Source organism: Eretmochelys imbricata, chromosome 11, assembly GCF_965152235.1.
Source record: "Eretmochelys imbricata isolate rEreImb1 chromosome 11, rEreImb1.hap1, whole genome shotgun sequence".
Lineage (NCBI taxonomy): Eukaryota > Metazoa > Chordata > Testudines > Cheloniidae > Eretmochelys > Eretmochelys imbricata.
This window is the reverse complement of record NC_135582.1, coordinates 42772734-42799606: the sequence shown is the minus strand read 5'-3', so window position 1 is coordinate 42799606 and position 26873 is coordinate 42772734. Positions and strand designations below refer to the sequence as shown.

Genomic DNA, 26873 nt, shown 5'->3' with positions numbered 1-26873 from the left:
ATCTAAAATGTAAAAACTTCAAATACAGTATAGCAAGTACTCTAGCTAATGTCCACTCCACTTCCATTTGCACTCTTTTTTCTTTTTAAGAAGTTTTAAGTGCGATGCTTTAGGCTTGATGATTAAGCTTTGCATTCATATAGAACATCATTATGTTATTTATTATTTGTATTACCGTAGTGCCTAGAAACCCTAGTTATGTCAAAATAACTTAATCTTGATGAATTAATGTTGATAAAGTATTAGCCTTTTGTGTGAAGGACAGGTGTATGGAGTTTGTTCATTTGATACAGTGAAATTTGCCCTGTAGTTAAAAGGCCCAAAAGACACACACTATATCAACTATCATTACTGTAAGTTCTGTATGTTGTAAATCATTAATTATTTCAGCATTTCTTGTAGATGAGATGCACTGTTGCCCTTCAGACTGTGTTAAAGTGTCACCTATATTGGTAATGAAAACTTGTCAGAGAAACAAGTTTAAAACCGTTTGCCTGGCCAGTGTGGATTCTGCATAAGCTTTAAAACATTTATAGATTCGAAAGGTGAAAAAATCTAGAGAAATGGTTTTTAAATGCTTACACTATTCTGCCTTTGCATACTGATCAGATAAACCATGTTACCCTGAACTACCATTGTGGATAGGGCTTGAGTCTCATGCTAAATTATGTTGAATTCTGGAGGGAGGCATTCTGTATGGGTAAAGTAATTGACAGATGGGTAAATACTACTTTTAAACTCTTATTTTCTTAGTTACAATTTCGGGTGAAGTTACTTTACTGTACACCTATTTAAAGATGTGGCTGTGATCAGAGAAACAGTATGACAAGTGAGGAAATCTTTTTCTTACAAGCCCAATCTAATTTTGGGGAAAGGATTATGCAAGTGGTATTGATCAAGGTCACCTGGTCTGGCTGCCTAACATTGACCACGTTCTTTAGTTTACTTCTATCATGTGTATAAATAATACAAGGATCGCAGGGCTGGCTCAAAAGTACCTGTCAAGGAAACAATTTCCTTTTTCCCATTTCCATTTGCTGTATCTTAAACAGATTATTTTGGTATCTGAAGGCCACCTGTGTTGCTTCCATACATCTCTCCCCACGTAGGACTAACATCAAAGCATACACGTGAAGGCCAGGGATAAGGCAATACAGCATACCAGTAGACAGACAGACAGACAGGTAGAATTACATAAACCAAATGTCTTAGGGTAACATGGCTGAAAGAGTCATATGATTCCAAAGGACATAAAGTGCAGCTTCTAAGATCATCTTCCTGAGTCCATTCTCCTCCTATTTCAGTGCATCAAAGTCAAGCTTCTTGTCCTCACCTCCCACAACCTTCAGAATTCTGCCCTAGCTATGTGCTTTTGCTTGTCTCTCATCACATTAAACATGGTTTCTCTGTTCTGTTAACTATGCTAGTCTTGTTTAGCTGTTTGTCACCTTCTCATATATATGACTCTGCACCTTCTTACACGTGGAACCTATTCTTTGAGCTGATCCCAGATCTCTTGTGAAGTCCCAACTGTGCCATGACACTTAAAGCAGTGTTAAGTTAATTATGACTCAGATGAGGATAGTTGGCACTTATATATATTTGAAGATTTTTTTTATTGTACATTATGCCCATCAAAATTATATATATTTGATTTCTGTATCCCTCTATCCATCATATCCCACTTGTAATCTTAGATTATAAACTCCTTGGAGCAGAGAGCATTATTATGTGTTTTTGTGCTGCTAGCATTAGGGGACAAAATCCTAGTAGAGGCCTTTGGGCACTACTATAATACAAATGTTCAATTACATTTTTAAAAATTACATTCAGAGAACTTTAAGGTTGCACAGTCAAACACTTGGAAGTTTAGGAAATGCCAGAACTAAGACTGGTTGTGCAACCTTAATTCAGCCCCCTTGTGCATATTCATTATAATACCACCAGTGGACCAAATTCGGTGATGCATCCTGGTCACGTGCCTCCTGAGGCACACTGAGCATATGCTAAGAAGATTATAATACAATCTTCAACTGTATGATCACATTTTTTTCCCACAGACCCTCTGCCTTATTCATAGTGCAGGATGACTGGTGCTCTGGAGATGAACCAAGGTTGTGGAGTGAATGAGGCTATTGTTTGTCGGATCCCTACCTCATTTGCTGCATAAGTTGGAAAGAGTATAGTGAATGAAGCAGCGAACTGCAGGAAGAGAGAGAATAAACTTGTGGTTAAGGCAACTGAATGCTACTCTGGGATTTGATTCTATCTACTGCCACAGGATTCCTATGTGGTGTGCAGCAACTCCCATAAGCCAGATTTTTCACAGGTTGTTTGTTCCTCATTGTTTGGGTGTCTAACTGAACACTAGGGGCTTGATTTGCAGGTGTTTTAATTAAAAAAAAAAAGAAGGGGGGGGGGCAAATTGAAAATTTAATTGTTGAGCCAGATGGGTGGTCTGAAGGATTGGAAACTTTACCTCCACATCAGAGACCACTATGACGATAGTTAACCGAGTAACTGGTGGCAATCGTAGTGTGCTGTGATTCTCTCTGTGGAGCAGCCTCTAGATGAGGTGGAGACACACTTTGTGGGTTTTAAAGATTTTTCCTGGCTAGCAAAGGAATGTGGAGGTTCAATAATCCTGCATTATATTCCAGGGTCAGGATGGGGATGTGGTTTTTGTGGTTTTCTTTACCTCATACTCCTATTTCTATCTCTCTTACATTTGAGTCTTGTTGCTTTCTCCTTTTCCATGGACAACAGCAGGGGACCATTGAGATTGCAAGAGGGACAATCTGTCTCTTCCGTTCTGGCCCCTGGCAGCTGGGAGAAGCAATTGCAGGGAACAGCCTACTCAGCCCCCTGGGCTAGAGCATGTTCAGTGCAGTTGAAAACAGGAGCTGTGTAGGGGTGGAGTTTGCTTGGTACAGATAGAATATTTGGAGAATTTACCTGCCAAGCTCTAGCAAGTTTCTATGGCACATGTGCAAATGGTGGTTTTCAGAGGGTTCTTTCTGACCATAGCCGGTCAGATCCTTATATTTAAGCCTAAAGATTGCAAAACTTGTCAAAATACAGTTTTTCAGGTGTTAATTGGCAGCCCATTACAGCATGATGTCTCACATTCATAAAACTACCTTATGCCGTGTCCTGCAATAAAATAATGTTAACAGAGGCCAGATTAGCTTTGACCTTTGTCCAGTGAATAGTTCACTTCAATAAAACTTATTTATTTTCCTTTCAAAGCAGAGAGTCGAACCATTTAAATTTTGGTTCAGTGTGAGTTTATCAATGTTTCCTAACTCTGGTTCAGACACTAACTTAGAAAACTTTGAACCTGTTTGAACTGGTTCAGATACATTTCCGGCAGATTGTCATACGCTCTTATGCTCGCATTGTAACTCGTAGCAAAGGAATATTTATTATTGTATTATTCAGGAACTTTCTCAATGGAATTTCATTAAAAAAATTTTCTCTGCAGAAATGTGTCACATTTTCAAACTATGAGCCGGGTTTTTGTGTTAGGATGAATCACAAGTCACATAATACCCATACCCCATGTTATCAAGGACATACATGAGGGACTAGGTAAGAGTAGCCTCTGTTGGGGCTGCGAGTGATTAGCAATTGGGCCAGCAGAATGGCCGGAGCAATGTACTGTATTTAATTGGCTCTGTGTGTTTAAGCCAATCACCTCAAAGACTTAATGCAACTCAAAACATTCCAACATTCTTGTAAGATTAAAAAAGAAAGAGAGAGTTATTAATTAAGTAATTAATTTTGAAATCAGGGATGCAAAAAAAAAAAGCAGCAAAGGAAAGCAGCAGGCCTATTAAACAATAAAAGATTCACCACCAGGGATCTGCAAACATTAAAATTAATCAATATGAAATAATTCTGTCTGAAAAAAACAAACCAACCTCCCTGAATCAGTGGACAGAGGGGAGAAGTTTTAGGCCCAGCCAGCCAGGGAGGAGAGGTGATAATGGGGTTATTATTAGTCAGAAAAGAACTGATACAGCACCTCTCCCCCTTCAGCTAGAACTCCCTTCCCTTCCTTCCTCCTCCTTTCAGGCCCTTCAGAGTCCCTCCATCCCTCCTTCAAGTAGTCTCCCATAGCGTAACACAATAACTGAACCTGTGCAGGGTGACTGTTAGAGTGGCATCAGGAAGGAACTTCAGGGTCAGGGAAACAAAGCCAGGAACAGCCCGGAAGCACAGCAAGCCTAACATTCTGAAGTTAATCAAAAGTCCTGTGTTTCACACTCCTCCTGCCTCACCTATCATGTCTGAAACCTGAGTTACTGGCCTCTAGCACTCACCAGCAAGCAGGAGGAGATGGTGAGAGAAGGGAGGTGTTCTGAGAGAGGTAGTTCTCTTCCAGGGGGAGTCGTCAACCTGAGCAAAATAGAGAGAATTACCAATCCCAGAATACTTTTCTCTCCCTCCTCATCCTCTCATTTCTGTTTGCTTCTTGGGAAGTGTAGTCTCTGCTCCTCTCTCTGCAAGGTTGGCGCATCCTGAAAAGACCCTCCCTACCTCCTGATAATTGAACCTACTACTTTGAACTGTTTTTTGTTTTCTTGGGTTTGATTCCCATTTGGGGTCAATATGATTCAGAGGTTTTCTGTCTAGGGTCAGTACTAGTTCACGCAAAATATGTTTCTGAATCGTTTTTTATTTCTGTTCAACTCCTTGTTTCAAAGGGCTTGACTTTTGATCAGAAATTAAATATAAAAAATAAAGGATTATTTCCCTCTCAACCCAATAGATTTAAATCAGATAATCACTCTGTGTGCTATTTTATATTGTCCTAATCCTGTACTAAAAGGGAGAATAGGCAGATAGCAAAGCTTTTGACATTTCAAATCCTGAAATAGATGAGAGGCTTACAGTAGAACCTCAAAGATACAGACACCAGGGTTACAGACTGACTGGACACCAAGTGAAGTTGGGAGTAACCAATCAGGTAGCAGCAGAGACCACCACCACTCCCTCCCGCCCCCCCCCCCCCAAAAGTAAATACTATACTGTGCCCACGCGTGGGGCAGCCACTTACAGCAAGACACTGGGGCTGGCAGCCAAGCAGGAGCAGTGCTGGGGTCTGCACCTCTTTCACTCCTCCACCCCTCCCCCACCAGGAGGGGGACATACTGTTTTTACCCTCCCTCCCCTGGCTGGGAGGGACACATAGCACAGCACACCACATATTTCCCCTGCCCCGTAGGGATGGGGACAAGCTTGCAAATTCAGCTGCTGGATCTGGAGCCCAAACTGTGCTTTGTTCAGAGTTATGAACATTTCAGAGTTACGGACAACCTCCATTCCCAAGGTGTCCGTAACTCTCAGGTTCTACTGTATTTGGAACAAGCTAGATCTGCTAGAGGCACTCTGGTACTGTACTGTTTCCTCTGGTATGGAGTTAACTTGCCACTTTGAAGATTAACAACAAGCTATACTGTCATGGTGGATACATAGAGGTAGTTGTGCTCCTTCTCATTCTTCATCATGATTGTCTTCAGGCCTTTGGAAATCCTAAAGGCTACAGAGCTGCTTCAGCTAGCTCCAATATATAGTTGTCCACCAGTGCCCCTTGGAGAGAGATCCAGCAATTTTTAGTTAATTAATTTCAAGGCCTAACTGAGACTAGCCCATGTTAGATTTGAAACTGAACCAAGAAAAAAAAATTGGAATGAAGTACAGCAGAACTAGGATGATAGTCTCTCTGGGAAGACTTTGAATCATCCATTGAAATTCATGATGACTGCATATTCCAATATTCTTTTAACGATGCTATCTACAGTGTAACTTGGAGTTTAGACATTCATTTTTGTGCCATGGCACTTGCCTGTGTTCCTTTAAATCTTTACAAAAATGATGATAGTACATATCAACAGCCTGCTTAACAGGTCAACAAATACTGAATGCCTTTGGAAACCTGGGACAGGTCATGAATGCTTTGAAAGGAATAGCAGAACAATTTCAGTCCGTGGTTTGTCTTGGCATTCAAACTCTGATATGTCAACCTTTCCCTTGGCAGCCAAAGTCAGAGACTCTTAAGTGTTTCTTCTTGGAATAATCTCTTTGCTCCTGATCTGAGGTAGTCAAAGTCCTTTAGTGTTGAACGTGTGTGTAATAGAATCAATACCTTGGAACCTCTTGCACTATATCTTTGCTGCTTTTTCAGTTAAGTACTTATAGCTAGAGTCACGAGCTCTCCTTTATTGTGTGTGTAGTAGCCAGAAGATCTATCCTGTGGTTGTGAGACAAATTTAGTAAAGGGGAGTGGGATCTCTACCCTTTTGGAACAAGTCTGTAAGCAGTGGATATCAATGACATACATCAGTGATAACGGCCAGTTTAATGGATCTATCTACGAAGAGTTGAGCTGTCTCATGTCTAAAGGTTAGTGATGTACTAGAGAGAATTCACATCCAGTGAAAATTTAGGCATTTCCAAAAGTCTCATGACCTTTCACGTCCAAACTGTTTGGAGGAGAAGCAGATTTGATCAGTGCATAGCACATTCTGTTAATAAAGCTGCCATTGCTTACTTCATCTAGCAAAGCAGCAGTTGAAACCACCGTCCATTGGAGCTGTCTAAAGATACTTTTTTCAATGGTATTTTTCTTCAACTTCTGAATCTATTTCTTATGGGGGTTAAATAAACTTATGGGCTGGGAGTATTTGTCATTTTTTAGTTCATGAAGCAGTTTGGTTGCTTCATTTCCTTATCTTCTATCTCTGAATGTTAAAATGGGCTGGCCCTCTACTGACCTGTTGTATCCACAAATACTATCCAGTACCATTCCTGTTCTTGGTTACCTAGAGAAGGAGGCTCTGTCTGTGGATATTTATTTAGTTATTGATCTGCTGGTCTGAAGAAATATAACTGCATTTTCTTTCACCATCCCTTTCTTTTCTTCTGGCTTCTCTTTACATGGTTTTTTTTAAAAAAAAAAAAACCTGTCTCTGTATCTCATATAAACCAATTCAGACTTATCTTTATAAGTAGATCTTACTCTTCTTTGGTATCTTGATACTTGCAGGGATCCAGATAAGAGACATTTAGTTAGAAACAGTCTGACTTTTGTTTTTGTTTTTTTTCTCAGTAGTGTTCCTGTATTTTTGTTCTGGATTTTTTCCCACCTCTTTGAGATTTTAGATTAATTAAAGAATTGTGGTTTCTCTTTTTATAGAGTGACTTCTTGTAAATACAGACAGTAATGAAACTCCTGTGTTAGAGGAGCACTCAAGTAAGACCAGGCAATGGCAAAGAAGCTAAATTAATTCTTTGCATTGGTCCTCACTACAGAGGATGTACAAGATACCCACATCAGAAGTACTGTCCCAAATTGATGTGTCAGTAGAAGAGATTTTAGAATAAATTGATAAATTAAACAATAATAGGTCACCAGGACCAGATGGTATTCATTCAAGAATTCTGAAGGAATTTAAATAGGAAATTGCAGAACTACGAACTGTGGTATGTAGCCTATCACTGAAATCAGCCTCTGTACCAGAGGAAGGTAGCTAATGTAACAACAATTTTTAAAAAGGGCTCTAGAGGAGATCCTAGCAATTACAGGCTGGTAAGCCTAACTTTAGTACAGGGTAAATTGTTAGAAACTATAGTAAAGAATAGAATTGTCAGATATAGATAAACATGATTTGTTGGAGAAGAATTATTACGGCTTTTGCAAAAGGAAGTCCTGCTTTGCCAATCTATCAGAATTCTTTTCAGGAGTCAACAAGCATGTGGATAAGGATGATCCTGTGGATAGTGTGTGCTTGGAATATCAGAAAGCCTTTGACAAGGTCCCTCACCAAAGGCTCTTAAGGAAACTGGGGGCTTTTCTAAACTTACAGAACTGTAGCAGCTATAGCACTTAGTGAAGAAGCTACCTACGCTGACTGACAGGAGAGCATCTCCCTTTGGTGTAGGTACTCCATTTCCCCAAGAGGGGGTAGCTATGTCAAAGGGAGAAGCCCTCCCATCAGCATAGTGCTGTCTACACTGGGAGCTAGGTCAGTATAACTGCGTCACTCATGCTTGCATGAAACTGTGTATTAAATTGAAAAATAGTAGTTCTGAGAAGGAAGGCTGTATTTATGGAGAGAGAAACTCAAATACTGTATATGCATAAATAGCAAGAATACAGTGCAATCTGAACCTGATCCAGGGTAATGAATGGTATTTTATAATTTGTCCAGACACATTACAAGGGAATAACTGCATTTTGTTTATTTAGCATGCACAATAATTGTTTTCTTTAATTACAGTTCATTGCCATGAAAAGGAGAATGTGATTAAACTGCTCACCTTATGAAATTTGGCTTACATGTGAAATCTGCCAGGTATAGACATGTGTGTCTCTGTCTCTGTCTGTTTAGAGCATTGCTAAGTAAAGTAGCATTTTGGTCTTCTGCTGACGACTTATACATATATAAATCTTTAGGTAAATATTATTATTATTTATTTTATTAATGTTATAGCATTTCTGAAGTGGTATTGAAATTTATATTTTTATAAATATTATTTTTTAAAAAGACGTCTCTTCTGTGGAGATGTGCATAGGCATCGCTAATACACTGACTTGGCTTTAAAGGTAGATCATGAGAAAATCAGGGAATGAGTTGTTTTCCCTAGCTTATTGGTGCTGTGCACTTGTCTCTTTGGATGTTATCTGCTACGCTTTATTTTTTTTTTTTTTTTGTATTTGTAAAAACCAGGCATTTGCAATATATTTTTATTCCAATTATAAAAACTGCCTAAGTGATATCTTCTGGAACATGCTTCACAGGTTACACATGTGGTATACAGTTTTTTAAATAATTTGTCTTTCGAACTGAGATGCATGCTCAAAATCTGCTATGTGTACCTATTTGGATTTGTGTATCTATCTCACAGGACTTGTAAAACATACCCTCAAAGCCATATGTGTTGAAATATTACTCCATTGATTATCATAGAATCATAGGACTGTGAGGAACTCGAGAGGTCATCTAGTTTCTAGTTCACGCCCCTGTACTCATGACAGCACTAAGCATTATCTAGACCAGGAGTGGGCAAACTTTTTGGCCTGAGGGCTCCATTGGGTTTTGGAAATTGTATGGCGGGCGAGTTAGGAGAGGGGGGCGTGGCCTGCTTCTCTTCCCCCCCAGTTCCCTGGCCGCCCCCAGAATCCCTGCCCCCTGCTGCCCATTCCAATTCCCCCCTCCTTCCTGACTTCCCTCTGGGACCCCTGCCCCCATTCAACCCCCGTGTTCCTTGCTCTCCGACTGCCCCAACCCCATTCACACCCCCACCACCCCGAACTCCCCTGTCCTCTATCCAAACCCCCATCCTCCCCCCACCCCTTTACCGCGCTGCCTGGAGCACCGGTGGCTGACGGTGCTACAGTCACACCACCCAGCTGGAGCCAGCCACACCACCGCGCAGCACAGAGCACCGGGTCAGGCTGGGTTCTGCAGCTGCGCTGCCCCAGGAGCTCGCAGCCCCGCCGCCCAGAGCATTGCGCCAGCAGTGCGGTGTGCTTAAAAACTGTTATCCTAGTCCCTCTCCTAGTCTTCTCTTCTCCAGACTAAACAAATCCAATTTTTTCAGTCTTCCCTCAGAAGTCGTTTTCTAGACCATTAATCATTTGTGTTGCTCTTCTCTGGACTTTCTCCAATTTGTCCACATCTTTCTTGAAATGTGGTGCCCAGAACTGGACAAAATACTCCAGCTGAGGCCTAATCAGCACAGAGTAGAATGGAAGAATTACTTCTCGTGTCTTGCTTACACCCCTCCTGCTAATACATCCCAGAATTAAATTCATTTTTTTTGCAACAGTGTTACACTGTTGACTCATATTTAGTTTGTGATCCACTATGACTTTCCACAGTATTCCTTCCTAAGCAGTCATTTCCCATTTTGTGTGTGTGCATTTTGTTTGCATGTATTATCAAATACTTAGCTCAGTGCAATCAGAAGAGAGGCAGCGTGGTTCTTGCTAGTAGAATACTAAAATCTTTAGTAATTCTTCCAGCCTAGGCTTTGGAGGTTGATATATTGGTAACTTGTTGCAATTACTTTTAAATATTTTGAGATATCATTTTTTTTTTTAAATCTTATTTCAACCTAGGTAATACAAAGACCTGTGGAATATGAGTGATGACAAACCCTTTTTATGCACTGCCCCTGGATGTGGCCAGGTAATAGGATGCTTTGAATCTATTAATGTTGGTCAAGTAGACAAACACAGGTAAATGTATTTTATGTTAGATTGAAGAGTAGAAATATTTCTTAATGACAGATGCTGGAAAGTTAACTGCATGCTGTAATTATTTTGTAAAGCAGGTGATAGCAAGAATTTTTAAAAAAATTCAAAAACACTGTCTACAGAAGGATAAAGTCTTTAAAAAATAAAAACAAAAGAAAAACCCCACAATTGTCATATCTCTGTCACAAAAAACACTTTGTTTTAGTTCTGCATTTGTAATTTTCTAAATGGAAACAAATAATGCATTAATTTGTGTAATCACATTCTTAACTCTCTAGAAGGAATTAGCAGAAAAACAAGTGCAATACAAAGTGTAATATAGCTCCAGTATTCATGAAATCTGTGGAGGTTAAATGATAGCAGGGTGCTTGTATAGTGAAGCCTGGGGGCATACTTTAAGTTTCAGAAAACATCTCAATTTTCCCCAGTGCATTATAATAATCCAGTACTAGTCTACTGGTTCTAACCATGCTTCAGGAAGAGAGCCTTCCCATTGATTGGCTAGCTTCAGAGAAAATCCCTTACAAACAGGCTGTACAGGGAGCTGAAATCCTATTCTGGTCTTGTGCATTTCCAAATTTCCCTCCCATTTTGAGCTGAATCATAACTTTTTTTTTTAAAAGGCTCCAGAGGCAATCCTGACAATTACAGGCTGGTCAGCCTAACTTTAGTACCAGGCAAACTGGTTGAAACTATAGTAAAGAACAGAATTATCAAACACACACATGAACACAATATTTTGGGGAAGGGTCAACACAGCTTTTGTAAAAGGGAAATCATAGCCCAGTAACCCTATTAGAATTCTTTGAAGGTGTCTCCAAACATGAGGACAACAGTGATCTGCTCAATATAGTGTACTTGGACTTTCAGAAAGCCTTTGATAAGGTCCCTCACTAAAGGCTCTTTAGCAAAGTAAGCAGTCATGGGACAAGAGGGAAGGTCCTCTCAAGGATGAGTAACTGGTTAAAAGATAGGAAACAAAGGTAAGAATAAATGGTCAGTTTTCACAGTAGAGAGAAGTAAATAGTGAGGTCCCGCAAGGCTAAGTGCTGGAACCAGTGCTGTTCAGTATAACTCATAAATGATCGGGAAAAAGTGGTGAACAGTGAGGTTGTAAAATGTGGAGACAATATAGAAATTACTCAAGATGCTTAAGTCCAAAGCAGCCTGCTTTGGACTTACAAAGGGATCTCTCAAAACCGCGTGATTGGGCCAGGAAAGAGAAAATGAAATTCATTGTTGATAAATGCAAAGTAATGCACATTGTAAAACATAATTCCAACTACACATATATAATGATGAGTTCAAAATTAGCTATTACCACTCAAGAAAGAGATCTTGTAATTATCCGAGGACAGATCTCTGAAAACATCTGCTCAGTGTGCAGTGGCAGTCAAAAAAGCTAACAATGTTAGTAACCATTAGGAAAGTGATAGATAATAAGACAGAAAATATCATAATGTCATAAATTTATCAAATATCATAAATCCATGGTACGCCCACACCTTGAATAATGTGTGTAGTTCTGGTCACCCCATCTGAAAAAAGCTGTATTAGTATTGGAAAAAGTGCAGAGAAGGGCAACAAAAATGATCAGGAGTATGGAACAGCTTCTGTATGAGGAAAGATTAAAAAGACTGGAACTGTTCAGCTTAGCAAAGAGACGACTAAGAGGGGATATGATGGAGAAAGCGAATAAGGAAGTGTTATTTATCCCTTCACATAACACAAGAACTGGGGATCACCAAATGAAATTAGTAGGCAGCAGGTTTAAAACAAATATAAAGAAGTATGTCGTCTTCACACAATGCCCTGTCAACCTGTGGAACTCATTGCCTACGGATCTGAAGGCCAAAAGTGGGTTCAGAAGAGAATTAGACAAGTTCATGATGGATGGATTCATCAATGACTGTTAGCCAAGATGGTCAGGGATGCAAACCCATGCTGTGGATGTCCCTAAGGCTCTGACTGCCAGAAGCTGGGAATGGATGACAGAAGACGAACCACTTGATAATTGCCCCATTCTGTTCATCCCCTCTGAAGCTTCTGGCACCGTCTACTGTGAGAGGACAGGATACTGGGCTAAATGGACCATTGGTCTGACCATTGGTCTGACCATTGGTCTGACCCAGTCTGGCCATTCTTATATTCATATAATGCCTTCTCAACTCACAACAGGATTGGAAAAGGGGTACTATATTTTGTTCTAGGTTATTAACCTTGTTTTTCTTCCCTTCTGTACTGGTCTGGTCCAGTTTCTATGGTTTTAGGTAATACTTGAGGTTTTCTTGATGCAAACAGTGATGAAATATTCACTTTTATTTTATCTGCTCACAATTTTGTAAGTATCCACTGCGAACTTGCAAGTGGTCCTTCCTGCAGGGGTAAAAAGAAAAGGAGTCCTTGTGGCACCTTAGAGACTAACCAATTTATTTGAGCATGAGCTTTCGTGAGCTACAGCTCACTTCATCAGATGCATACCGTGGAAACTGCAGCAGACTTTATATATACACAGAGAATGTGAAACAATACCTCCTCCCACCCCACTGTCCTGCTGGTAATAGCTTATCTAAAGTGAGCAACAGGTTAGGCCATTTCCAGCACAAATCCAGGTTTTCTCATCCTCCACCCCCCCACACAAATTCACTCTCCTGCTGGTGATAGCCCATCCAAAGTGACAACTCTTTACACAATGTGCATGATAATGAAGTTAGGCCATTTCCTGCACAAATCCAGGTTCTCTCACTCCCTCACCCCCCTCCAAAAACCCACCCCCATACACACACAGACTCACTCTCCTGCTGGTAATAGCTCATCCAAACTGACCACTCTCCAAGTTTAAAACCAAGTTAAACCAGAACATCTGGGGGGGTAGGAAAAAACAAGAGGAAATAGGCTACCTTGCATAATGACTTAGCCACTCCCAGTCTCTATTTAAGCCTAAATTAATAGTATCCAATTTGCAAATGAATTCCAATTCAGCAGTTTCTCGCTGGAGTCTGGATTTGAAGTTTCTTTGTTTTAAGATAGCGACCTTCATGTCTGTGATTGCGTGACCAGAGAGATTGAAGTGTTCTCCGACTGGTTTATGAATGTTATAATTCTTGACATCTGATTTGTGTCCATTTATTCTTTTACGTAGAGACTGTCCAGTTTGACCAATGTACATGGCAGAGGGGCATTGCTGGCACATGATGGCATAAATCACATTGGTGGATGTGCAGGTGAACGAGCCTCTGATAGTGTGGCTGATGTTATTAGGCCCTGTGATGGTGTCCCCTGAATAGATATGTGGGCACAATTGGCAACGGGCTTTGTTGCAAGGATAAGTTCCTGGGTTAGTGGTTCTGTTGTGTGGTATGTGGTTGTTGGTGAGTATTTGCTTCAGGTTGCGGGGCTGTCTCCCAAGATTTGTGAGAGTGTTGGGTCATCCTTTAGGATAGGTTGTAGATCCTTAATAATGCGTTGGAGGGGTTTTAGTTGGGGGCTGAAGGTGACGGCTAGTGGAGTTCTGTTATTTCCTTTGTTAGGCCTATCCTGTAGTAGGTAACTTCTGGGAACTCTTCTGGCTCTATCAATCTGTTTCTTTACTTCCGCAGGTGGGTATTGTAGTTGTAAGAAAGCTTGACAGAGATCTTGTAGGTGTTTGTCTCTGTCTGAGGGGTTGGAGCAAATGCGGTTGTATCGCAGAGCTTGGCTGTAGACGATGGATCGTGTGGTGTGGTCAGGGTGAAAGCTGGAGGCATGCAGGTAGGAATAGCGGTCAGTAGGTTTCCGGTATAGGGTGGTGTTTATGTGACCATTGTTTATTAGCACTGTAGTGTCCAGGAAGTGGATCTCTTGTGTGGACTGGACCAGGCTGAGGTTGGTGGTGGGATGGAAATTGTTGAAATCATGGTGGAATTCTTCAAGGGCTTCTTTTCCATGGGTCCAGATGATGAAGATGTCATCAATATAGCGCAAGTAGAGTAGGGGCTTTAGGGGACGAGAGCTGAGGAAGCGTTGTTCTAAATCAGCCATAAAAATGTTGGCATACTGTGGGGCCATGCGGGTACCCATAGCAGTGCCGCTGATCTGATTATAACATTCATAAACCAGTCGGAGAACACTTCAATCTCTCTGGTCACGCAATCACAGACATGAAGGTCGCTATCTTAAAACAAAGAAACTTCAAATCCAGACTCCAGCGAGAAACTGCTGAATTGGAATTCATTTGCAAATTGGATACTATTAATTTAGGCTTAAATAGAGACTGGGAGTGGCTAAGTCATTATGCAAGGTAGCCTATTTCCTCTTGTTTTTTCCTACCCCCCCAGATGTTCTGGTTTAACTTGGTTTTAAACTTGGAGAGTGGTCAGTTTGGATGAGCTATTACCAGCAGGAGAGTGAGTCTGTGTGTGTATGGGGGTGGGTTTTTGGAGGGGGGTGAGGGAGTGAGAGAACCTGGATTTGTGCAGGAAATGGCCTAACTTCATTATCATGCACATTGTGTAAAGAGTTGTCACTTTGGATGGGCTATCACCAGCAGGAGAGTGAATTTGTGTGGGGGGGTGGAGGGTGAGAAAACCTGGATTTGTGCTGGAAATGGCCTAACCTGTTGCTCACTTTAGATAAGCTATTACCAGCAGGACAGTGGGGTGGGAGGAGGTATTGTTTCATATTCTCTGTGTATATATAAAGTCTGCTGCAGTTTCCACGGTATGCATCTGATGAAGTGAGCTGTAGCTCACGAAAGCTCATGCTCAAATAAATTGGTTTGTCTCTAAGGTGCCACAAGGACTCCTTTTCTTTTTGCGAATACAGACTAACACGGCTGTTACTCTGAAACCTGCAGGGGTAGTGAGGAAGACATATGTAGACTTCAGGGGAGGTGCCAGGGGTTGAATCTCCGAACCTGGGTCAGTTTGTAGTTGGAGTGGTAGCCTATACCACGAAATGAAGCGCACACTAACTTTAAGGAACAACTAGGGCTTGATAGTTAGAGGGCCACAACTCTCATAATAGAGTTAAAGTTAATATTTCACATCACATCTGGGCAGCCTGTGGTTAGCTCCTTCTGAGCAGACTGAAGACCTTTTGTTACCTGTTCTTATGATGATTATGTAGGTATGTAATCTGTGGTCAGAAAATGTAGCTGCCCATAGCTGTAGGGGTTTTCCACATGTAGATGAGTGAAATTTTCCACTGTGTTAAATAATATTGAAGTTAATCAGCCATTTTCCTTTAGGCTTGTCTTCTTTGTTTCTTACTATGTACTAATGACTGCTCAAGTTATGCTTACTCTGTAAGGAAAAGTCATTGCATTCTTGCAGATAGTGGGGTTTGGTTTGTGTGGGGATTTTTGTTTTTTGCACAATCTTGCTTTATAGAAGCAAAAATATTTATTTTAGTACATCTCTAGGATTTGTTCTTAGTCTTATACGGTACCATTTGTGTGGCAGTGTCTAAGTACTGAGTGGTAACGTTGACTCTGAATTTGATTTCTTGTCAGTTTAAGTGAGACTGATCATCGTTTCAACATCAAATTGTGTATTTAACTTCTGATTGTAATGTTTATAATTGAGAGATTCAGGGAGGTGAATGTTCTTTGATTTTTTTTTAAAGGGAATTTTAGAGTATTACATTTAAGAGTTCAGCTTACTTTTATTTTTGAAAGAATGTTATGGCTTATATTTGAAAGAAATCAAGAGTAATCCTAATCTGAAACATTGTTCTTTCAAGTAATTTCTGCTTAGCTTTTTGGGCTCTATGCCATGGAGTTAGAGACTGAGAAAACTCAATTGTGTGGCAGGTTTCAGAAGTAACTCATGTGATGTGAATTTTATAAAAAATGGAAGTATACAGTCGTAGAGATCAATGAGAATTGTGGTTTTTGTCGTCGTGGTAAATGCTGTAGCTTCTTGCATGCACAGTGAGCAGGTAAAATATGTGCTCGTTGCTGCTGTACAATTAAGGGAAAACCAACCTGCACTATGCCTTGCTCTAGCAGTGCCACAGGTCCCTCATTTTCATGAGCACTGAAATATTCACCATGTTTTAAATAAAAATAGATTTAAGGGACATCATCAATTTAAAAATGAAATTTCTCTCTGAATATTTTACCTGTTACAGGAATCCTTGAGGATTGATATAATTGAAAGGGAGTAGAAGAAAATGTTTTGTGCATTTGACAAAATAGTTACATTGTTTAACAATTTTCCCTGTAAAGTTGATCAGTTTCCACTTTGGTTTGTTAGGATATTTTACATTTTTAAAAAAAGTAATATGTAGAGTTGGGGTCAGGGGCAGGTAGACAATAATACCTGAAAGTACTTTTAGCTAATTTAAAAAAAAAAAAACTGACTAGCACTCAAGTTGATAGCATCTCTTCAAGAATTTAATTTTTTAAAAATTCAGTGATTTAAAAAATCCATATTAACTGAGAAAAATAAACGAAATGCTCAAAACTTCATTAGTCCAGAGTTGTTTGCCTTCACTTGTCTTGTGCCCTTTCAGAATGTGGAGAGTGGCAAACTTAAACTTCTGAAAACCCACAGTGCAGGGTTAAGGGTACATTCTATCCCAACAATACAGCCTTTACTGTACTTTCACTAGAGCTGGCAGTAGGGTAGTGCAAAGGTTAATAAACTGTCAAGGGAAGTGGAGGATTGTCCATCTTTTGATCTTTTAAAATTAAGACTAGTTTATTTTCTGGAAGATGGCTTAGTCAAACGCAAGGCATTAGGCTCAGTGCAGCAGTAACTGGATGAAATTCTCTGGCCTGTGTCATACTGGAAGTCAGAATCTCTGTTCTAATGGCCCTTTCTGGCCTTAAAAATCTCTGAATCTATACTATGTAGATCTGAGAAAGGACTAAGCATGTCCCATTATTTGTGTTAAATGCCAGAAGTCAAATATGTGGAACTTATCTGCACGGACTCCAGCTATATTCACTGTGTTAGGTGTACTTGTTTTGAATGGTGGAGGGATTAATTGGAACAACTTGGTAGAGCTGTGCCTGTGATATAAAGAGAGGTGCAGGTATACCTTGAGGGATCAAGTATGCTTCACTTCAGCACTGAGTTTTATAGATTGTCAGTAGAGTTGTGCCAGTTACCTTGTTATGAAGATTATCAGCAGTGTAGTGGCATACATGACAGTGGTGTCTGGGGCTTTCTGAGGGATAAGTGAAGGTAATGTCTCAGAGCAAATCCTCAGGACAAGGTTGAAAGTGTGGTAACATTTTTTGCAAATCTGGGGTGGTTTGTGTGGAGTAAACTCAGTGTTTGAGTGTAGACCAAGGGTAGGTAGGTAGTTTCCTACACCTGATGTAAACCCAAGGTTTGCCTTGGAAAAGAGAAGGTACTAGACTTTATCCTACTGTGCTTGTATGCTCTGTTCCCAAGTGTTCTGAAGCATCTATGCTGTGAATGTATGTAATTGGAATCGCTCTAAAAGAGCAGTGTTAAGATTGCATTGCAGGGGTGGCATGTACCTTAACTTTGTATTTTCAGGTTTTCAGAGGTTTAAGTTGAGCCATTTTCCACATTCTGGAAGGGCACAAAGTGTGACTGGGAAACATTAACTCTGCTTTAATGAAGTTTCGGTGAATTTAACTTCCTTTGAATTTAAAAAAAAAAAGCACAATTCCTCAGTGTGCTCGTGTACCACAGCCCAGGTCTCCACCTCCATTGCCTCTATCTCCTTGGCAGGGATTATCCCAGCCGCAGAATACACTGGCCGCACATTGGTGTCTTCAGTGCCCTTACATCATCTCCTCATCTCTCTGCCTGCCTGACGCAGCTTGGTTCTCTCTCCTCAGCCCTCCTGTCCACAGAGAAGCAGGCATTAGCATGGAACATGCAGTTTGAGAAACTGGGGAAAGGATGCAGCAACGGTGCAAGGACTAACGTAGAGTTGGGAGAGGGGAGCATTTTTTGAAGGGAGGAGTGAGGTCATCAGAGGAAGGATGATCCAGTGGTTAGGACTGGGGATTTGAGAGACCCAGTTTCAATTCCCCGCTTCACCATAAACTTCCTGTGTGACCTTTGACCAGTCACTTTGTGTCTCTGAGTCTCAGTTCCCTATCTGTAAAATGGGAATGATAACACTTCCTTGCTTCACAGAGGTGTTGTGAATGTAAATACAGTAGCTCCTCACTTAACGTTGTAGTTATGTTCCTAAAAGATGCGACTTTAAGTGAAACGATGTTAAGCGAATTCAATTTCCCCATAAGAATTAATGTAAATGGGGCGGGTTAGGTTCCAGGGAAATTTTTTTTTGCCAGACAAAAGACCCCGCCCCGCCGCCCCCCCTCCCCACACACACAGTATAAGTTTTAAACAAACAATTTAATACTGTACACAGCGATGATGATTGTGAAGCTTGGTTGAGGTGATGGAGTCAGATGGTGGGATATTTCCCAGGGAATGACTTACTGCTAAATGATGAACTAACAATTGGCTGAGCCCTCAAGGGTTAACTCGTTGTTAATGTAGCTCACACTCTACAAGGCAGCACAAATGGAGGGGAGACAGCATGGCAAACAGAGACCCACACCCGTCTGTGAGAGAGAGAGAGATGCGCATTTCCACTTTAAGTGGGCTGACACCACTCTTAAGTACACTACCTTGTCAAGTTAATCAGCAAGCTGATACCACAGCAGCTGCTGCCAGGAAGCTCCCTAAGTCCTGAACCCTGTCATGTGTCCCCCCTGCTCTATGGAGATGGGGTAAGCGGGGTGCAGGAGCAGGGAGCCCCCCTCTCCTACCCCTGCTCCCACCCCCCAGCAAGCAGGAGGCTCTGGAGAGCAGCTCCAAGGCAGAGGGCAGGAGCAGCACATGGCAGTGGGGGGAGGGACAGCTGAACTGCTGGCAATTGATAGCCTGCTGGGCGGCTGCTGCACAGGGAACTTAGGGGAGCGGGGATAGATAGGGGGGCTGCCGGTCCACCCTGGTTCCAAGCCCCCACCAGCTAGCTCCACCGGGCTGCTCTTCCTGCAAGCAGTGGACAAAGCAGGTGGCTGCCAAACAACCTTATAAGGGAATGCTGCACAACTTTAAATGAGCATGTTCCCTAATTGATCAGCAACATAACAAAACAATGTTAACCGGGACGACTTTAAGTGAGGAGTTACTGTAATTAAAGATTGAGGCACTCGGATACTACAGTGATAGGAGCCATGTAAGTACGTATAATTTATGTTAATATTGATGGATGTGGGGTTTTGGTGGGGGCAGAGCTGAAGCCACTACAGTATCACCTGCTGCACATCTCTGACCCCCCCTTTCACTCCACTCTTTCCTGCACTATTCCAACCCCCCCCTTACTGCTCCAAGCCCCATATTCCTCCAAGCTGCTCAGACTCTTCTATTACTGCTCTGACACTGCTCTATCTCCTCCAACATTCCCTCCATATGCCTGCTGCTTTGAGCCCTTTCCACACATTTACCAGCTCCACCCTTCTCCTTGGAGTGGAGAAGGGTGGAGCCCCTCCGTGCCCCTGGTGATCTTGGAGGGGCTATAGGCAGGTGGGAAGGTGGTGGGACTATGAGGATTCCATCAGCTGAAACCAGGAGGAGGCAGGTGGGTGGAGAAAAAGTATCTACCCCAAATCTGGCCATAGTGTATGGGGAAGAGGCTCTAGACATCCATCTTCAGCAGAGGATCCAGATCTTGGCTCTTATGTGGTGAGGCAAGGACTTAGACTTCCCCATGAAGGGCTGGAACCCCCCAGGTCCTGGCTTACATGCAGAGTGGGAGGGACAGGGGCTAAGACCCCCTCTGAGAGGCAGGAGCCCCCTGGTTCCTTGAGCTTACCTAGCCCCCAGCTGTGGGGCTGTGAATGAGAGGAATCTCCCTCTTCACCCCCCTTTATAAAAAAGCTTTTATAAAAAGCTGAGGGATTGTATCTTTGGGGACCCCCTCCTTGCTTAAATGACCCCTTTATGGATAATTAACCCTACTCTACAGATCCATGCGGCACAGCAAAGACAATCCAAATAGGCATGTGGATTTTAGAGTATTCACAGTGGTCAACCCTTAAACAAAAAGCCATGTTCAACCTTAACCATGTTCAACTTTAGCTATGGCAGCGAACCCACTCTTCTGTAATTGCAAAAACCACAGAGGTTACTGTGCTCAAAGACAATAAATGTTTATAATACTCCCTTTGTGTCAAACGTGTATCTTGACTTTTTGATGACAGTAGGGTTCTTCACAGTATCAGAAAGTAAAAATTTGTTTTATGTTGATTTTTACTGACTCATAGTGTTGTTACTTAATTACTGTGGACATTCATTATCAGTATTGTGCGTGTATATATATATATATTTTAGTTAACTCTTTCTGACCACTTGATGGGAGAATATTATATCCAGCATTAACAAGAACAGATGTGTATGTTTAAAAAAAATCAACTGATATTTTGGTGATAATGATGGTTTTACATGCTGTGAAAATGACTTTCCATATAATTACGTTCACTTTGGTCAAATTCAAAGTTTTAACTGTACTTTAAAACTTTTTGCTACAGCGTTTTACCAACGAGGATCATTTGGCTGTCCATAAACATAAACATGAGATGACACTGAAATTTGGTCCAGCTCGTAATGACAGTGTCATTGTGGCTGGTTAGTATATACTTTTATTAATAAATTATCCATCTTTCTCCTGGAATGTGCACAAATTTTGTGGGGTTTTGTACATGATATAACTTCTGTAGACTGGTGAAAGAAAATACCAAAGAATTCCTGTATGGTAAAGGTTTGCAACATGTATTCATTATCCATTACATTTCTATCTAAATCACCTCTCTTCGCGTGATATATATATATAGAATAAATACAGGATTGTCAATATTGCAATAGTTGGTTCTTATATGAATGCTTACATAAGTTAAAGCACATACCGTATAACCTTTTATGTCTAACCTCATCTGACACTTAAACGCTTCCCCAAGGTCTTGGTTGCCCTTATAGTTTACATGTATGTTGAAATAGTTTTTTTCTAAAAATACTACACATTTTACAGACTTCAGTTGTCTCAAGAAAATCAATCAATAGTATTGTAAATATTTTAAAATAAATAGTTTGTTATAAAGAAGACAAGCCTTTTAATTTTGTCTAAGTCAAAACTACTTATTTACAATATCTGAAATCAATATTTCACCTCTGAATCCCTTTGCCTTTCTTGGTCAGTCAGAATCTTATTTTCTTATTATTGTTTTATTTCTTTAAAAAGTTCCTCTCTAAATTTGTTAAGTCTGTGGCTCTTATAGACACAGACCAAACATGAATGAACCATTAAACTGTAAATTTTGCTAAGTAAGCTCCTCTTGAACTTCTTGGGGATAGAGCATATACTACACTATGGATATAGTCAAAACATTTTCCATTGGTGGAGCAGTCTAATTTAATTGTACAAATGCACTAGCCCCTCTTTCCAACCTTCTGTTATCCCAAGTTGCTAATTTATTAGGAGAGGCAGACAAATGGAATTCTACAATTAAAAAAAACTGGCAGACTTTTAAATACCATAAATGCTATCTGCAGTGTGTGCAGTTTGCGGGGGACATCTATCCGGCAATCAGGTGAGTGTCAGTGAAACAATGAGAGAGTTCTTTATCTGCCTTCCCAAGTGCGCTACAGTACTTCCATGATCTTCACCGACTGTCATCCACGAACTCCCCTTGAAATTAGTGGAACCTTGTGTAATGTTATCTCCTATATTTATAATACATACTGTACAGTAAAACAGCTTACTTTCCCCTGACAGTGCATAAATTCTAAGTGAAATAAATGGGAGTTTCCATACTATCCAAAATATAAATTTAAAATGAGTACAGAAGTCATTCACACAATAGTCAATGGAAGTGCTGTGATTCTAGTTTTATTATGCAAACATCTTTTAAATCAAAAAATTTTGGGATACTATTTTCACCACACTTTCAATGCAACTTACAAATGACACAGCATATGAATAACAAAAGCAGTAGTCCCTATTGTTGTTCACAATAAAAGAAGAAATACAAAACAGGTCCATGATTCCATCAGGATCCTCTCTGGTAATCCAGGCACTTAAGAGTTGTTCTTTCAGCCAACAAATGGAGACAGAACTCAGACTTTTCATTACATCTTCCCCTGTATCTGTACCATGAGGGACTTACTGGTCTACAAAGCTCAGTTGTGTGTCTCCAGCAGGTGGAGCAACAGTTCTACTTCTGGCTGGCCTGAATGAAAGAGGAAAAGAAGTGTGCCTTGGAGGCCTAGGAAACTTTTTGGCCACATACCATATCTCCCTTTCCAGTCTTATCCCTGGGGTTTTGAATGAGAGAATCTTCCTAATTACCAAAACTACAAGTGAATGCCACCTTCCAAAAGTTAACAGTTATTAATGTAAATTCAATATTTTTATCTGATTTTTCTTTATGTATGTAACCATTCAAGCTTCCATTGTAGCCTGCTACTTAGTGTGTATATGAAAGTGGAAAGTGATGAGGTAAGAGGGAACTCCACTCAACAGAAGAGCAAGTCTAATGAAAGGCTTCCCTCTGATAGCAATCTCTGCTCACCCATTCGTGTGTATTGTTGGGTTTTACACCTATTAATTTGTACCAGGGCATAGCAAAGTGTGCCCCCGTCAAAGTGGGAACGAGCCTTCATCCATATCGTAATGTTTATTTATAGAGTGTGTTATTAAAAATAACATTAAAAATCTAAGAAAATTGGCCCATGTATCTGATGTGTCTATTTTTAATCATTTAAATATTTTTCAGATCTAACGACTCTCTCCAAAATAGGTGGAAGCAAAACCCACATTATGAAATAACTGACAGCTAAGTTGTTTAATAAGCAATTTTAAGAAAAACTAGCACAGAAATATTCCAAACTGGCCAAAATATTATTTTTACACACACACAGTAAAAATATCAAATGTGTTTTGAATTAAATTGCCAGAAAGTTTTGAAGAGTTATATGTCCGCTTTAATTGAAAAATTATTTAAAATAAATGAGTTGGTAACCTTAGCAATAGTGGTTTTAGGTAGAAAGGGCTGCAAGTCTCTATAATTAAAGGGAAAAGTTGGATCTTAAATTTGTTTTTAAATAATGTTAAAGAAGAGTCCTTATTTTAACTAGGTGGTTGTTTGCTTTAGTGTTAACTTTAGGATAAATAACCACAGTAATTAAAACTTGGGCATTGGTGGTATTTTCATATTTTTATTTTGAAAATAGTAATAACATGTACTTACTAAATGGTATTTTGGGGAAAAAAATGTTTAATTTCATTTCAGATCAGACACCAACACCAACTAGATTCTTGAAGAACTGTGAAGAAGTGGGTTTATTCAATGAACTAGCAAGTCCTTTTGAAAATGAATTCAAAAAGGCTTCAGAAGATGACATTAAAAAAGTATGTTGGCAATATTGGGCTTAGAAGTTACTGTATACATTTTTCTTTTTTTTGGTCTGGAAGTATATAGTGTACTGAGAGATTTGTTTGTTTTGATAAAGCAGAGGAACCATGTCATACTGGAATGTACGCTTTAAAATAATTAATGTTCTCATTATTTTGTTTTTCAACTTTGAAATGCATCAGTCATCAACACAGAAGTGTACGTATAAGTTGTGTGGGAGAATACAAATTTAGGCCCCAATCCTGCAAAGACTAACACACCTGCTTCATTTTACACAATGTGACTTTAATTGGCTTTACTGCTGTCTTTTAATTATTTAAAGGCCCGATCCACAGTTTATTAAAGTGAATGGGCACCTTTCCATTGACTCCAGTAGGCTTTTGATGAGGCCCTAGATGAGTAAATGGTTCTGAAAAGAATCCAGTTCTTACAAGAGGAAAAAATATATACATAAAATCAGGTGGAAGGAATAACTCTTATACTTTAATTGTTTTGCAGGTATACAGATTAGACAACACTTTAACAAAGTACACATTATTTTAACAACTGAATATTAGTAATGAGTTAAACAGTGGTAATCAAATTCAGCGACTAAAAGTGAAGTATGGTTTGAGAACCGATTTTACTTCTTTAACTTCAGTAAAAGTGACGTTTAAATCCCTTTGACAGACAGATCCCATTTGAAAGACAAATGTTGATAACAACCAAATCCACCACACTTGTTCTTATTGTACAAATTGAATTGTTGTGTAAACTTGAATTGAATCCTTTCCTAATTAACTTTATTTAAATACATTTAGATGTGATGTCTTTCATTTTAATTCCTTCCCATTTATAAATGCTTAGGGCCCAAACCTGCAAACACTTACCAATGTGAAAAAGTTTACTCATATAAATATAGTTATTCACATGTACAAAGGTATGCAGGATCACATCTTTGGTTTTCCTTGCCTCTGTGTGGAGGTAGCAGAGGCACTGGGAATATAATAGTACCTTACGATCCCTAACAAAATCTGTCACCTGCCATTTTCTGTGTGCCCAACACAGCTCCAAATTATGACTCTCACTAATATGTTCCCACTGTCTCGCACCATTATATGTAGCACTGTTGAGCCTGTGAGTACTTGCAGGAGGTTTCCAGAGTGCTCGCTGCCATCTCAGGAGGCTACAGGGATCAAAGAATTTTTTAAACTTCTTTGCAGTTTCTTCAACACTGCTCTTCATCCTCCCAGCTGACCTTCATATCTTAGGGAGGGATATTGTACTGTGATCTCCCTGAGTGACTCCTAAGGGCAGTGATCAAAGGAGAATGGGGTTAATAGGGAGTATCGTGTGGGAGGAGTTATCTAACTGCATTTTCTGGTTTTCAGAGGTTTTAGTTTCTGGCTTTTAACTTCCATGTTCTGGAAGAGTATAGGGAGAAGGGGCACTCCTAAACAATTTCTCTCTCTTTAATAAAGTTTGGTTGTCTCTTAAAAGAACCAGATAGAAGAGTATAATTAAAGGTAAAAATCTTTCTGGAGAGAATTATTTTGCTCTAAGGTATTTTGGCAGATGGGCTAGTTTGCAATATGTGAGTCACTGACTAAATACTCTGGGCTTTCTCTTTCTTTAACCAATATCAGTGATACTGGTTAAAATATATATTTTTAAAGGGATTCCAGATGTAGTCCTCATGCCCTTAAAAGTTTTTCTGTCAGATTTTAACAATGTGAAGCCATTTAAGCAATTAAATATATTTTTCCCATTCTCTTTTTAAACAATTGTCTTTTTCAATAATTATTCAATATCTTTGTTTGATAACATTTTTTTCCCTTAGCTTTCGGAACTTACGTAAGGTTTTGATGCCATACTTGTGATTGTAATCATTTGCTTGATAACTATAAGATTTAATAAGCATCGCATTGTGACTTCATGATGTGAGTTCAAAATAAAGTAGAAGTTAGGCTGTAATGGAGAGCAGTTATTCAGAACAAATCTGCAGTCACGCTAAAGAAAACAGAAAATTACTGGGAAAGAAAAATGAGTCTTGTGTGTTTTTTTACGTTTTTTTAAAAAAGTTTTGCCTGAGGTTGAGATTTCCAACTTAGACTTGCATATATTTTGAGATTTAAAGTGTTTTCAAACTTTAAACTTTATTCTTAGCAATGTAATTTAAAATTTTAGCATGTTATGTGGTAAAGTGGTATTTGTGTTTTTGAGAGTTCTTCATTACAAGCTGCTTATGATTGAATTGAAAATGTAATCAGTTACAGACAAGGAACCCAATACAGTGTGACCTACATGGTCAGATAAATGGTCACATAATTGTCCTCATTCTCAAGTTGTTAGAGTCAGTATGGCCAGCTGTAGCATTCAGAGTACTAGAAGAGAGCAGGCCATGCAGAAGCCCAAGGGACTGAAGATAATACAAGGCAGGGACAGGGGGAGTGGCTTTCTGGAGAATATGGCTATCTTGTGAAGCCGAATACCGTAGGGTCCATTCCCAGCTGTTAACTTCCTAAGGTTTTCAGGAAAGGAACACTTCTCCTATAGAACTTACAGGGATTGGCCTGTACTTTGGCTGGCCTGAGGACTTGAAAGGAGAGGAACCAGACATCTGCCCAAGGGACTGAAGGTCATGTAGAAGTGGGAATGATGGGGTAGCTTAATGAGCTGGCTCTGCTTTAGATGGCCTGTGCTCCTTGAGAACAGAGCCGCTACTCCATAGGGTTGATACGTTCCTCAGCAGCTTATTTTGTTTTTACATATTTTAATTTGAGTGACTAACAGGTTTATTTGCATGTTTACTCTTCTAGATGCCTCTAGATCTATCTCCTCTTGCAACACCAATCATAAGAAATAAAACTGAAGAGCCTTCAGTTGTGGAGACAACTCATCAGGATAGTCCTTTACCTCATCCAGAGTCCACTACCAGTGATGAAAAGGTCAGGAACTTATTTTTCTGGATTCAAAACATTTTTATACACAGCAATGTATTTAGTTTTGTATATATTTACTGGAACTACTTTGGTGACCTAATTGTTTATTGTACAGTGATGGTAGTCATATTGTAAAAGATTCAAAGCCTTCAACTCTTCAGTTAAATTTTGCTTAAAATAAGCATCCCTTATTCTTCCCACTTGTCCTCCAACAAATTTAGGAGAGAGCAGATTTTTCCTGGTATTTCTTCTTGTCTTAGTCTCATTTACATGGGTTCGGCTCTTTGAATCC

At 39.9% G+C, this 26873-nt stretch overlaps 1 protein-coding gene across 7 annotated transcripts in view; it reads left to right on the top strand.

Moving 5' to 3' along the window:
- Positions 1-26873, top strand: part of ATF2 (activating transcription factor 2) — a 90278-nt gene that overhangs the window by 8150 nt on the left and 55255 nt on the right. For 5 of the 7 annotated variants that reach the window (XM_077829501.1, XM_077829496.1, XM_077829498.1 and 2 more), the window contains 5 exons: positions 8286-8360; positions 10130-10199; positions 20781-20877; positions 23538-23656; positions 26459-26587. In XM_077829501.1, coding sequence (XP_077685627.1) covers positions 10152-10199; positions 20781-20877; positions 23538-23656; positions 26459-26587 — 393 coding nt within the window. In that variant the 5' untranslated portion in view covers positions 8286-8360; positions 10130-10151. Of the gene's footprint in view, positions 1-2060; positions 2330-8285; positions 8361-10129; positions 10250-20780; positions 20878-23537; positions 23657-26458; positions 26588-26873 lie in introns of all 7 variants that reach the window. The other 2 variants (XM_077829499.1, XM_077829502.1) reach the window with 2 other exon arrangements.